Source organism: Mobula birostris, chromosome 5 (genome assembly GCF_030028105.1).
Source record: "Mobula birostris isolate sMobBir1 chromosome 5, sMobBir1.hap1, whole genome shotgun sequence".
NCBI classification, from domain to species: Eukaryota; Metazoa; Chordata; class Chondrichthyes; order Myliobatiformes; family Myliobatidae; genus Mobula; species Mobula birostris.
In genome coordinates, this window is record NC_092374.1 from 18,505,653 (window position 1) to 18,520,737 (window position 15,085).

The 15,085-nt window shown below is 42.4% G+C and overlaps 1 protein-coding gene across 7 annotated transcripts in view; it reads right to left on the reverse strand.

Moving 5' to 3' along the window:
• Nucleotides 1-15,085, reverse strand: part of glra3 (glycine receptor, alpha 3) — a 203,135-nt gene that overhangs the window by 15,172 nt on the left and 172,878 nt on the right. For 5 of the 7 annotated variants that reach the window (XM_072257115.1, XM_072257114.1, XM_072257112.1 and 2 more), the window contains exons 6-7: nt 12,306-12,520; nt 3,905-4,045 (exon numbers count right to left, since the gene is read on the reverse strand). In XM_072257115.1, the coding sequence (XP_072113216.1) occupies nt 3,905-4,045; nt 12,306-12,520 (356 nt within the window). Of the gene's footprint in view, nt 1-2,516; nt 2,529-3,330; nt 3,414-3,867; nt 4,046-12,305; nt 12,521-15,085 lie in introns of all 7 variants that reach the window. The other 2 variants (XM_072257110.1, XM_072257108.1) reach the window with 2 other exon arrangements.

Below are 15,085 nucleotides of genomic sequence, written 5' to 3' on the forward strand. Positions count from 1 at the left end.
AATAGATATAAATGTATTCATGAAGCATGTCTCCTAAATAGTTTCAATTTCAAGGATGAGATTATCACAAATGCAATTTATATTTTTTTCTCCACATCAAAGTCTCACCCTCTTTTCATTACTACCTTCAGGGAAGAGAAACAGGAATCCAAGGATGCATACTCAGTGTTTTAGGAACAGCTTCTTCCCTCTGCCGTCAGGTTGCTGAACTGTCCGTGAACATTACTTCAGTACTTTGTTCTCTTTTCACACTACTTATTTATTCACAAATATTTCTTATTGTTACTTAGAGATTTTCTTATGTATGGTACTGTACAGCTGCTGCAACACAACAAATTTCATGACGTACATCAGTGATATGATTCTAATTCACTATTATGGTAATCGGGAAATGGTAAGCTTCAAAAAGAACTCATCATCTCTTGTTTTGTGGAGCTGTTTTAAAGAATTATATGCATCATTGGCAAGAGTAAAATTCATTACTTATCCCTAAGTGTCCTTGAGTAGATGGTAGCGAACTGCCCTCTGAACTAGTATGAGGTTTATAGATAGGGTAAATACAAGCAGGCTTTTTCCACTTAGATTGGGTGGGACTGCAACTAGAGGTCATGGGCTAAGCGTGAAAGTTGAAAAGTTTAAGGAGAACATGAAGGGAAATTTCTTTTTTCAGAGGGTCATCAGAGTGTGGAATGAGCTGCCAGTGCAAGTGGTGCATGCAAACTTGATTATAATGCTTAAGAGAAGCTTGGATAGATACATAGATGGTAGGGATATGGAGGGCTATGGTTCCCGTGCAGGTAGATGAGAGCGGGCAGGTTAAATGGTTTGGCACAGACTTGATGGACTGAAGGGCCTGTTTCTATGTTTTACTTTTCTATGACTCTACTGCTACCACAACATAACTGAATTGCTTTCTTGACCATTTTGTGCAGCGTTTAAGAGCCATTCTCTTTGCAATAGCTTTGGCATCACATGGGGGTTGGACTAGGCAGTTCAACAGATTTCCTACTCCGATGGTTAGATGTGTAGTTTTGTGATCAATACACACTTAGTTAACTGAATTTCAATTCCACAACTGCACTGCTAAACTTTAAATTCAGGTCTCTTACAATCTAACTCCAGCATGGACAGTCCCAAGCCCGGCTGCGAAGTAGGAGAGTTGGGCAAGGGTCTAAAACCCCATTCCACAAAATCCCAGAGCTACAGAAATGCCAACAGAAGCTCCAAAGACCTCATCCCTCAAAGAGGAAAGGTATTCGAAGATGGGCTACACCTGGGGACAACTTGAAAGACTGGCCCAGGGCAAAGGACTCTAGTGAGCTGCTGTCAGGAGCCTATGTCCCAGTGGAGATGATGGCTTTAAGCAAGCAAGCTCTAACAATCTAGCCTGGTAATTTAACTAATCTTCCAAAGAAGCTTATGGCCTCAGCAGAGATTTTATGTTTCTATTGCTACTCATGATCTATAAAAAACTCCAGTGATATTGTGGAAGTTGCAACAAAGCAAGACTTAACATAACATCCAGGCAAGGATGGTTTACAAATAGCGTGTGGTTAGCTCAAGCAAGAAAGGTCTTTGACGAGAACAACTTCCCTTTCCACAATGGCGGTCAGAGCCATTTGGCATACGGAGACAAGATAAGGATGCTAGGGTGTCACTTACTATTGATGAATTACCTTACTAATTCTTAAGTATTTTTGGTCTTTAATGCATAGATTATATTGGCTAATAGATAGTTGATCACGCAAATAAGGAATTTGAATATACGCAAGGTTACCAATTGGTCAGTATCTGTATCAGTCATGTATGAAAATTGTACTTATTTGTTCAAACTTCAGAGCAGTGTGATGACAGGATCTACACTGTTCTCCTTGTGCTCAAATAAATAAAGTGGGATTGAGAAACGAGTGTGAGTTTTCAGGGTCCAGTTAATCAGTGATGAAGACATCAATAGAAGGCATACCTGTACTGTGCCTGCTCAACAAACTTCCTTGAGATTACTGTGGATGTAGGAGATTGGAAATGAAAGCCTATGAAGGTGCTATGCAGAGTCATCTCAGATTTTCTCACTCCACAGGAGCATGCTTGCCTGCTGAAGTTCACATTTAATTCAGAGTTCCAACTTCCACAGTATTTTACTAACACCTGGAGGAACTCAGTGAGTCAAGCAGCATCTGTGGAGGCAAAGGGATGGTCAGTGTTTAAGCTCAGGATCCTATCAAGATCAAGATTTATGCAGGATCACATCCAAAATGTCAGCCATCCCTTTGACTGCACAGGTGCTTGTCCACATGCCGATTTCCTCGTGCAGTTCCTTTGTTGCTCCATATTCCAGCATCTGCAGTCTCTTGTGTCCCCACAGTATCTCACTCATGTTTTAATATAAACAACTTATTGCCTGGAGTCCTCTTTGGGACTAACACAAGTTTTGCTTTCCTTTTATTCAAGTTCCAATTAACTTTAACTAATTACAAAAGGACCTTGTTTCTATTTCAGTTTTTTGAAGGGATGTTAACATGAATCCTTCTCTACTATTTGTATAAAATCCTATTAATTAATTTTGAAGAAGAAAAAGAAAGATATTCCACAAAGCCTAACAGAGCAGTTTATGGGCTTTCTGGATAGAAATACGACATCTGAGTTTCCAGCATTACCACAATGTCAAACAAATCAAGATTAGTTTATTGGATGACAGATACTTTGGGATGGAATAGAGACTTGAATGACACTATTAATGTTTAAGTCTCTGTTGTACTGCCTGCTGAACACCATCCCTAATACTCTTTAAATTCTATCAGGAATATGATCCTTGGTTCCAAAATATGGGGTAAGCTTCAATTTCCATTTCTTTGACTTTAAAATTAAAAAAAAGACACATTTTGTGGATACATTGAACACAAATTTCACAATAGATGTCAGTGATACATAAACCTTATTCTGGTTCATGGAAGTAGTAAACTTGGCCTGTTTTTGATGTTGGTTACTCCTTTTTTATCTCCATCAATTTGGTTCATAATTTCCTTTTGCAGTTCATCACTCCTCAAGCTGACTCATTTACATCTGGTTCAATGGAAAATGGTAGATGCAATTTGTTTCATCTTTACAAGTGCAAAACCCTTTTGGGTGGATTGGGAGTTGGGATGGTGACTGCTAAAAACCTAACAAGATAGGTACCTTGAAATGGGACCATGTTTTACCACAAATGAACAGTACACAGACTACAACGGGTGACAAGTCCTATTGGTACAGACAAGAGGTTCAACAAAAGGACTTCTTTAGTTATGATTTCTTAAATCACATGACAAATGGGACAGCTGCTTGTCATTTTACCCTGAAATTTGAACTGTAGATTTGTGCCAGAGTCCCGTAAATTGGTTCGCTGTTTCTCAAGCCATTGCTACGTCGCACCGTGTCTATGTTTTCATTTCCATCAAGCATCCCCTCAACATTCTTTCATCAAAAGGGATGAACAAATAAGAGAGACAGAAAGTTATTTATTAAGGTAATGAACATGTCTAGCCAGTGGGGCTTCACTGACCTCCACAAGCTTAAAAAAGACATTCTTGCTAAAGTTGCATATGCATGAACATTACTTGTGGACCAAAAATCATTCAGTTATAGGTCCTAAATATGAGACTTTTCACCAATGTACGTAACATGCTACCCTTTAGTTGTTTCTGTAAATGTCACGTTGTAAAGTGCGTTTGAAGGGGATTGCTAGGAGAGATTACAGCTAAAAATGCAACATGCAAGGCAGAGATTCAATTTTATGGGGTTGGGAGATCAAAGGTTGTAAATGTGTTTGACAGTCTCTGCTTAAGGGGCAATAGAGGCTGCATTATATGACAGAATAGAAGGACCATGGACCCTTATCCAGAATGGAGTTAAGAAGAGTGTTGCTGACCTTCCGTTTCCTCCTCTGAAGACGGAGGAGCTCTTTGTGTTGCCTTGACACAAAGTTAACAGCGGCGTATTCCAGAAGGGCAGAAAACACAAACAGCAGGCAAACCGCCATCCAGATATCAATTGCCTTGACGTAGGACACCTGCAGTGAGCAGAAGGGAATATTAGCATCTTGCATCATAATGGCAGGCTGAGAATTAAACTCCAGAGAGTTGCACAAGAGAACTCTGTGTGTTGAGAAAGATAATTAAATAACTCAAATTTGTGACAATATTTTATATTTGACTGATTTGGATGATATATGTATGTAATTTTACATCTCATATATTGGTTATTACCTACAACGGTTAATTTAAGCCATAGAACCATAGAACCATAGAAACTACAGCACAGAAACAGGCTTTTTGGCCCTTCTTGGCTGTGCTGAACCATTTTCTGCCTAGTCCCACTGACCTGCACACGGATCATATCCCTCCATACACCTCCCATCCATGTATCTGTCCAATTTATTCTTAAATGTTAAAAAAGAACCCGCGTTTACCATCTCATCTGGCAGTTCATTCCATACTCCCACCACTCTCTGTGTGAAGAAGCCCCCCTTAATGTTCCCTTTAAACTTTTCTCCCCTCACCCTTAACCCATGTCCTCTGTTTTTTTTCCCCCCCTTGCCTCAGTGGAAAAAGCCTGCTTGCATTCACTCTATCTATACCCATCATAATTTTATATACCTCTATCAAATCTCCCCTCATTCTTCTACGCTCCAGCCATAAGACAAAGGAGCATAATTAGGCCATTTGGCCCATCAAGTCTTGATGGAATGGCCAATCTATTTTTCATCTCAACCCCGTTCTCCTGCCTTTCCCCATAACCTTTGTCACCCTTACTAATCAAGAAACTATCATCCTGCACTTTAAGTATACCCAAGGACTTGGAGTCCACAGTTGTCTATGGTAATGTAGCCCACAGATTCATTACCTTCTAGCTAAAGAAATTTCTCCTCATCTCTGTTCTAAAGGGATGTCCTTCTATTCTGAGGCTGACTTGGCCTCCACCAATTTTAAGATTAGTGGTGTTAATTTTAGCTCAAGAGGCTGTGGCAAAGACTAAGGCTTAATCTATTGAGTATTGAAAGGCCTGGATAAACTGGATGTGGATAGGATTTTTCCAATAGTGGGAGAGTCTAAGAACAGAGGGCACAGTATCAGATTAGAACAAAGATGAAGAGGAATTTCTTTAACCAGAGAGTGTTGAATCTGCAGAATCAATTGACATAGAAGGCTGTGGAGGCCAAAGTTTTGGATGTACTTGAAGTAGAGTTTGATAGGTTCTTGCTTAGTAAGATCATCAAAGATTATAGAGAGAAGGTAGGAGAATGGGCTTCAGAGGGAAAATATACAGTATCAGCTATGATAGAATGGCAGAGCAGACAGACTCAATGGGCCAAATGACATAATTCTACTTCTATTTCTTATGATCTTATTGTCCAGCCTGCACATGCAGTCACTTCTTAGCCTCCACCCATCTCATAGGAGTCACTTGCCACTCATTTCTAGCTCTTCACCTGCAGCCTATTTAAACCCAACTCTCATCCACAGTCCTTATTCCTTCATTGATCCAGCCAGTCTCAACCAGTTGCTCCTAGCCTTCAGTTATCTCATTGCCTGTTGTATTTAGTATCGATTTTCTCTTGTTTTGTAGCCCCTCGTGGCTTGTTATATTGCAATCTACTATTAATTTTATCGCTCAGCGCTTGACTGTCTCTGCTGCTCTGCTTTTGGGTCAAGTCTCCTTTACATTTCCTGACAGGATGAGTGAAACATTGATTGACCCAGCAGAGTAGGCTTGCTTAAAGGACGTCATCCGTTGACAGGAACATACAATCCAGAAGCAGCAAGGAACCATTGTCCATCTGCTCGCCACTCTCAAGCAACTCTCCCTTTTGATGCAGCAACCCCGTGCCAGTCAACCGCTTCTCTTGGAGCCCCAGATTCCAGTGCCAGAAAGCTTCAACGCATCTCTAACCTGATGGCACAGCTTCCTTTCTCAGCGCGTTTTACATTTCAAGCTCCAGCCCTCTCTGAATTCTACAGACTGAGTCAAGATTGCCTTTATCATCTCTCTCCTGACAAGGTGAGCCCTGACCTGGGTCACTGCTAAATGTGACAATGAAAACCACCACTTGGCACCAAACGTGAGGGTTTCACTGCTGAGATGTGCCATTCTTATGAGTATTCGGGAAGTGGAAGGGAATCAGCAGATTGGATATTTTGCCCGTGTAAAGGTTCACGCTCTGTGCTGGATTATACCATGGAATTCAGGACCCTCATGTTGGATTGTGGCTGGAATGCAGAAAAACAAGCTGTCTAGCAGGGAGATGCTCATGGCATTTGAAAGGTTCATTACTCTGTCCTTCTGTATTGACAAGTGTCTTCTGCAGCTACCCTTCAGAACATCAGCTGGAACCCCTGTTCATTCCCAGAATAATTTTAAGGAGCAGGACCCTCATCAATGCCTCTGGAAGCCATGTTGTTAGGAAAAGCTCCCTTAACCTCCCAAGAGCGTGAGCGTTGGTGAAGAACTTATGTACCTGCAATTGGAGCAGCCGATCACCAATGCATCAAATGCCCACTGCTTCCAGGAAATGGTGCTGCCAGGTAGAGATGAAGAACTTCTTATTTGGTAAGCTCTCCTGTCTCCTCATTCTGACACCACAGCCTGACTCAGCTTTTCTGTTCTCCTCCACACACTGGTGGCTCTATGCACACAGGAGGCTCTGGTGGATTCTGGTGCCGTGGGCAACTTTCTGGACTGGACTATTTGTGTGCAAGCTTAGATTCCATACCAAGCGTCCCTCATTCCCCCACTAAATCACGGTCACTGACAGACATTCCTTGGGGTCTGGCATGGTTAGAGCATGTGCATACACCATGTACATGAGATTCGGAAAGCACTACGAGACATCCAATTTCTCCTATTCAGTTTACCCAACACTCCTCTCATTTTGAGTTACCCTGACTCTCCAGTCATGACCCTTACTTCACCTGGTCATCCAGTTCACTGCTGAGTTGGGGACCCACCTGCCTGCAACCTCAGATGACTACACTCTGTAGATCCATGGAGATGGAGGAAACCATTGACCTTACCAAACTCTCACAGGAATACCATGACCTAGCAACTGCCTTCAATAAAAGGCAGACCAGCACCCTGCTGCCTCACAGACCACAGAACTTCGAAATTGATTTTCTCTTGGCCACCAACCCTCCATGAGGTCACTTGAGGTCTCTTCTCCTGAGACCCAAGCCACGAATGATTACATAACCGTAACACAATAGTATGGCTTCATTCAACCATCCCAGGACCCAGCCAGAGCAGTATTCTTTGTTAAAAATAAGTGTACTGAACAAAATTGCTATTACGAACCACTTCCCTCTTCTGTTGGAATCATTCCACAGGACCAGATCTTCACCAAACTTGATCTACGGATTGTGCACAAACTGGCTCCATATCCACCAGGGGGATGAGAAGAAGACACACTCAGAACACTCTATGGCCACCAGTGATGCCTTTTGGACTTTCCAACAGTCTAGCCTTTTACCAAGCCTTCATAAATGAGATCCTCTGAGACCTGATACACAGATATATATTGATCCACTTTGACAACATCCTCATCATCTCTAAGGACCCTCAAGGCCATATCTGTCACTTCTATTCAAATCTTCAGTGTTTCCTCGAAACTCAACTGTACTACCAGTTAGAGAATGTCAGTTCCACACCCCTGTGATTTCCTTTCTGAGTTATGTCCTTTCATCCAAAGCCTAACCACAGATTCAGGGTAAGTGCACACCATAGTTGAATTGCCTGACCACACTCCCTCAGAAGGCTACAGCATTTCTTGGGCTTCCAACTTCTACTGCTGTTTCATTAGAAACTACAGCCAAATCATTGCTTCCTTCAGCTCCCTCACCAAGTCACGTACCTCACATATAACCTAGCCTGCTGCCATGCATCACGTTTTAGAGGATCTCAAGAGACGCTTCATCACTGCTCTCATTCTCCATCATCCAAACACCTCCAGACATTTTGTGGTTGAGGTGTACACATCTGATGTTGGCACCATGGCATTCCTCTCTCAATGAGCATTGGAGGGGAAGACACACCTTTATGCTTTCACACACATGTCCAATTCTACACAGCGCCATTATGGAGTAGGAGACGGGGAGCTACTTGCCTTTAAGTAGGCCTTGGAGGAATGAAAACATTGGCTGATAGGAAATACTGAGCCCTTATTGATCTGGACTGACAGTCAGAAACTTATATCCATGCAACAGACCTGCCAACTCAACCTACATCAGGATTGCTGGGTCTTCCTCTTTGAACAATTCAACTTCACCATCTCATACTGGCCCTGTTCCAAGAACACTAAGGCACAGCAGTTTGACCCAGCTGAAATGGCGATCAACCCTCAGCCCATCCTCGCAGATCCTCATCCTAATCATCTGGAACCATGAAAACCAGATTTGCCAGGCCCTACAGCATGAATCTGCTCTGGCTGACACCTCTGACAGCAGCATTTATATGCCAGTTACCATGCGCCGTGAGGAACTCCAGTGGACCCATTCCTCATCCCTCACTGGCCAACCACGTGCACAATGGACCCTGATTTTCTGTGACACCTGTTTGGATGTCCCACCGTGACCACAGATGTACGTCAGTTCATCACTGTTTGTCCTCAATGTGCTCATCCTCCGGCTGGTGACCCTCTGAAGCCCCTACTGGTTCCTTGTCACCTGTTGTCCCACATTGTCATGGATGCTATCATGGGTTTGCCACCTTCCAGTGGGCCATGGCGATCATGACAGTGGTGGACCGGTTCTCCCAGCCGGCCCACTTCAATGCCCTCCCCAAACTTCCATCAGTCGCTGAGACGCAGACTCATGTTGGTTCTCTCACATGAAGTTCACCTTCATGGCTTCCTTTGGGACATTGTGTCAGATCAGGGCCCACGATTCATCTCCCCTTCTGGTGAGCCTTCTGCTCCTTCCTCCACTGCTCAGTGAGTTTGTCCTCTAGCTATCATCCACAGATCAATGGTCAGTCAGAAGAGGCTAACCAGCAACTGAGGAAGCTTCTGCAATGCTTTGCTGCCTCTAACCCTTCTACATGGAAGAAGTGTCTGCTTGAGGCCGAGCTGTCCTACAATCTACACACCTCCTCTGCCATAGCGATGTCACCCTTTGAAGTGCTTCATCGCTACCAATCCCTGTTGTTTCCCACAGAGGAGTCAATGGTGGAGGTCCCATCTGTCAGGGCCCTGGTTGTCCGCTGCCAGAGTGCCTGGAAGAGGGCACAGAGTCCATCCTAGTTCCCAGCTGCGCCTACATTGGCTAGCCCAACTGTCGTCAGCGCCCAGCCAGACTACTCCAGCCTGGGAACCGGCTCAAGATGTCCACCTGAGAACTATCTCTGCGCATTGACCCCTGCAAGTTCTCACCCTGGTTTATTGGCCCCTTCAAGATTACCCTTCGCATACCTCTAGCTACTTACCATCGTGCAAATATACACCTTGGATCCATCACTCATCAAAGAACTCCCCCAGCCAATTCAGATCATCCTGGGCTCTTGGGGCCTGGCCATGGGTAGTGGGGTGGTGGAGGTCCTGTCAGGCATCCACAGCAGGCACCCCCCCCCCCCCCAGCCTCCACTCAACTAATAGGAGTAACCTGCCTCTTGTTTCTAACTCATCACCTGCAGCCTATTTAAACCCAACTTTCATCGCCAGTCCCTGTACATTCATTGAATCAGCTGGACTCAAACAGTTGCTCATAGCCTTCCATTACCTTGTGCCTGTTGTGCTTAGTATCTGTTCTGTCTTGTTTTGTGAACCCTCGTGGATTGTTAATCTGCAGTCTACTATTATCACTCATTGCTTAGTCATCTCTGCTGCTCTGCTTTTGGGTCAATCCTCCTCTACATTTCTTGACACTTGTGCTTTTATGTTCAATCAAACTATTCTCTCCTATACAACCCATAATGCATCATATTTTCTTACATCCATGTGCTCTTAAATGTCCCTATTGTATCAACTTCCAGCATCACTCCTGACAGTGTTTTTCAGGTATACACCACTCTTTTTCTAAAATAGTGTACATCTGACATCTCCCCTAAACTATCCTCCACTCACTTTGAACTAATGGCCTTGAATGGAGCAATTGAAATAGCAGTCTCCATTGTATTAGTTGTGAACTATATCCCTAAATAATCCTTGAATTTCTTCCAGATTGGTAGAACAAGATCATTACAATATATTGAATGCTTTGAATAAGTCATTCTACACAGATCTAAATTTTAGTGAGTACAACCTTACTTTTCCTTTCTAGGTATCATTCTATATATCTATCTATCTCTGAGTCAGTATATACTTCCTAAGGACTGGTGCTGGGAACTGATAATTGTACACAGCAGGCATGGGTTAAACAGGTTTTGTACAGTTCTGTACAGCACTTACCTCCATGAATTCTTGCAAGAGACCGCTGTTCCATTGTCTATTTGATTAGCTTCAATAATATCTAAAGCAGTCAAGTAATCTATACATAAACCTTAAGTCTTTTTAAACCTCCATTAATGTTCACTTCTTCATAGTATAGTATAGTATATAGTATGGTCATACTTTATTGATCCCGGGAGAAATTGGTTTTCATTACAGTTGCACCATAATTAATTAAATAGTAATAAAACCATAAATAATTAAATAGTAATATGTAAATTATGCCAGGAAATAAGTCCAGAACCAGCCTATTGGCTCAGGGTGTTTGATCCTCCAAGGGAGGAGTGGTAAAGTTTGATGGCCACAGGCAGGAATGACTTCCTATGATGCTCTGTGTTGCATCTCAGTGGAATAAGTCTCTGGCTGAATGTACTCCTGTGCCCAACCAGTACATTATGTAGTGGATGGGAGACATTGTCCAAGATGGCATGCAACTTATGTTCATGATTTTAACGGTAGTGTTATTCTCACATAAACTATTAATCCATGTAAAATAATGGCAAAAGGTTTATCTAATGCATGTTGCAAGGGCTTCTGTTGAATATGGAATGATACAACTGGTGTTTGACCCAGAGGCACAGAATATCCAAAGAATCCAATTATCTATAGAACTGCCTAATGCTGAATTCAAAAAGAGGCATATATATATATATATATATATGACTCTATTTGTATATGCATATATAATGTGTGTGTATGTACATACAGTCTACGTACAAAGTCTTAGGCACATATATACAGCTAGGATGCCTAAGGATTTTGCACAGTATTGTAGTAATTTTAAGTATTGCATTGTACTGCTACCTTCATCCCTGCTAGTGTCCCCTTCCAATCATCTTTGGCCTGCTCCTCTCACATGACTCTGTACTTTCCTTTACTCCACTGTAAAACTCATACATCTGTTTTTGGTTTCTCCCTCTCAAACTGCAGGTGAATTTTATTATAGCATTGGATTGGTCAAAGAACACTGAGGCTGTCTACAAGAAGGGTCAGAGCTGTCTCTATTTCCTGAGGAGATCGAGGTCCTTTAACATCTGTCGGGCGATGCTGAGGATGTTCTATGAGTCCTGTGGTGGCCAGTGCTATCATGTTTGCTGTTGTGTGCTGGGGCAGCAGGCTGAGGGTAGCAGACACCAACAGAATCAACAAACTCATTCGTAAGGCCAGTGATGTGGGGATGGAACTGGACTCTCTGACGGTGGTGTCTGAAAAGAGGATGCTGTCTAAGTTACATGCCATTTTGGACAATGTCTCCCATCCACTACATAATGTACTGGGTGGGCACAGGAGTACATTCAGCCAGAGCCTCATTCCATCGAGATGCAACACTGAGCATCATAGGAAGTCATTCCTGCCTGTGGCATCAAACTTTACAACTCCTCCCTTGGAAGGTCAGACACCCTGAGCCAATAGGTTGGTCCTGGACTTATTTCCATCTGGCATAATTTACATATTATTATTTAATTATTTATGGTTTTATATTGCTATATTTATACTCTATTCTTGGTTGGTGCAACTGTAACGAAACCCAGTTTCCCTCGGGATCAATAAAGTATGTCTATCTATCTATCTATCTATCTATGATCATTGCATCCTAAGGGCTCCTTTGTCTTAAACTCTCTAATCAAATCTGGTTCTTGACATAAAACCCATTTCAGAATTGTCTTTTCCCCAATCACAAGCTCCCCCTCCCGAGGACTACAAGTTCAGCCTGAACCTGCATCATACATTATGTCTATATAGAATATTTTTGTTCAGTGGGGTACAAAAGTGACCAGGTGCTTAAGTGCTTAATAGTTAACGGTTTTAATTTTGAAGATGACATTAGTTAATTCTATGAAAAAAAATGGCCTCCTACCTTTGGGAGAGAAGCTCGAGATCCAGAGCTTTGTGTGGTCATTGTGAGAACTGTGGTAATACCCAAGGCTACTCTTGCAGGGGCTGCGTCCATATTTATCCAAAAGGACACCCAGGAGAGAATGACGATCAGAAGACTGGGAATGTACATCTGAATGAGATAGTAACCCATCTGTCTCTCAAGATGGAATCGCACTTCAATACATGTGAATTTTCCTGCAAGAGTTTAAATAGAGACATAAGAAAGATAGATGTATATTAGACCCAATGCATGTGAACTTTCGAATGACATGTCATAGTACAAATGTCAATTTCTTTTGAAGCATTTTTGTGCAATTTTATGCAGAGGTAATCAGGCAGTCTTCAAGGATGCACATTCAGCCCACTACTTTACTCTGTCTACACTCATGGCTGCGTGGCTAGGCACAGCTCAAATGTTATCTATAGATGACATCACTGTTGTGGGTAAAATCTAAATTAACATCGATGTCTCTAACTTCCGGTAATTTTTTCCCTTTCCCTTTTCTCTCTTTTTCGATTTCCCATTCTGGTCCCCTCTTAACCCTTCTCTTCTTCTATCCTGCCTATAATTTCCCTCCAGTGCCCCTCATCCTTCCCTTTCACCCAAGTTCCACTCTCCTCTCCTATTAGATTCCTTCTTCATCAGCCTTTTCCACGTCTCCCCTCCCAGTTTCTTAATTCACCCCTCCCCCACCCACCCATCTTCTCCCCCACCTAGACTCACCTATCACCTTCCATCTTGTACTCCTTTCCTTCCCTCCATCTTCTTATTCTGGACTTTTCCTCTTTCCTTCCCAGTCCTGATGGCCTTGGCCTGAAATGTCAACTGTTTGTTCTTTCCATAGATGCCACCTGGCCTGCTAAGTTCCTCCAGCATTTTGTGTATATTACTATAGATTTTCAGCATCTGCAGAATCTCTTGTGTTGTGATAGATGGAGGAAGGATGTTCTCAAAGGTAGGGAGCTCAGGATCAGAAGTCCTAGTGTAAGGGTCAGGGATCTGGCAAGTCGGAAGGAGATGAGGTGACATTTTGTTAGCAAAGAGAAGGATGAAGGTATGGAATTATGTGCCATAAAAAGCAGTTGAAGCCAACCTATTACACATATTCAAAAATAATTAGATATGATTCTTAGGGATGGAGGGATCAAGAGAAATATTGGGAAAGAAGAAAGATGGTGTTGAATTTGAATGATTAGACATGGTCAATTTGAAAGTAGAATGGTGGGGTTGAGATACATCTCTACCAAAGGAGTGTAAGGTGCTCCTTCCCTCTGCTAGACCACAGGTCATCTTGGGCAAGGTGTTGCACTTGCTTAACCCCCTGATCAGCATTATATGAAGCCATGAGAGCAGGTGGTGGATGGTCGTATGAACAGCTGGCTGCTCCTGGTTATGCACACAATCTCTGAAGAGTATTGATAATAGCAGAGGTCACCTGTCTTGTAATGGCAAACCACTTCTGTAGAAATATTTGCCATGAACAATCGTGGCCATGAATGTGCATGTCAATTCGATACAGTACATAATGATGATGATGATAAGGGGGGAGAGGGATGGAGAGAATGGAACGAATGGCTTTGATCAAGCAGCCAAAGACAGTCCAGGTATTGTAATTGTTTTCAGTGCCTTCTACAGGAGGAAGTGATCTGTCCGGAAGAGTGTAAGGAGAAGATGATGAATACTGGCAGTGGAGCGAGAGAAACTGCTGCACATAATGAATGAACTTGTTGAAAGGAGAAGAGACCGAAAAGGATGAAAGATTACCTTGTACGTGGAAACATTGAAGCAAACAGTGAAATGCTTTGTTTGCTTCAAAGACCAACACACAGGTCTGATATACGCTGGAGGCAGGCTACAAGTGTCGCCATGCTTCTGGCATCAACGTAGCATGCCTTTTGCTGACCCTAACCCATAAGCCTTCAGAATGTAGGAGGAAACTGGAGCACTTGGAGGAAACCCATGTGGTTATGTGAAGAATATATGAACTTTTTATGGACAACTGCAAGAAGTGATCCCTAATCTTACAGCTGGCACTGTAATACCATTATACTAACTACTCCTGTTTTGACTTTCTACATTTCCATGCTCCTATACTATTGGACCTTGTGCAGAGGAATCCATGCACCAATCAATCTAACAATTTGAAACCGTTAAGATGTCGGAGATGAGTATAATTCTTCATTGTTAATACAAAAAAAAATGAGGAGTAAATGTTTAATTCAATGCTACCAGTAATATTTTGTTATTCATTTTTCTAGATATGTTGCAAATAGTAAGATCAATAATTATCACTCATCTTTAATTGTCCTTGTCTAAGTGGTAGTGAATTGGCATTTTGGACTGTTGTAATCCATGTGGTGAAGGCACTTCAACAATGCTTTTGGATAAGGACTTCCAGGTTCAGATCTAATGACAATAAACTTCCAAGTCAGGGTTCTAGTGAATTGGAGGAGAACCTGCATTAAAGACCTATTTTCTAACTGCTCTTCAAATATCAATCGTATTGGTAAAACTTTTAGCAACACTCCAGCAGGTCAGGCTGCATGTAAGAAGGGAAAGTCGAAGTTTTGGGCTGACACCCTTCATCAGAATACAGCTGCCTGATCTGCTGATTTCCTCCAGCATTTTTGTGTGTTACTCTGGATTTCCAGCATCTCTCCTGTCTCTGGTGAAAGCTTTGTTAAGGTGTACACTATTTAACATAATTGGAACTAAACTCATTTGTAGCAGGACTATTTGCCTAGATTGCTGAATTAGTG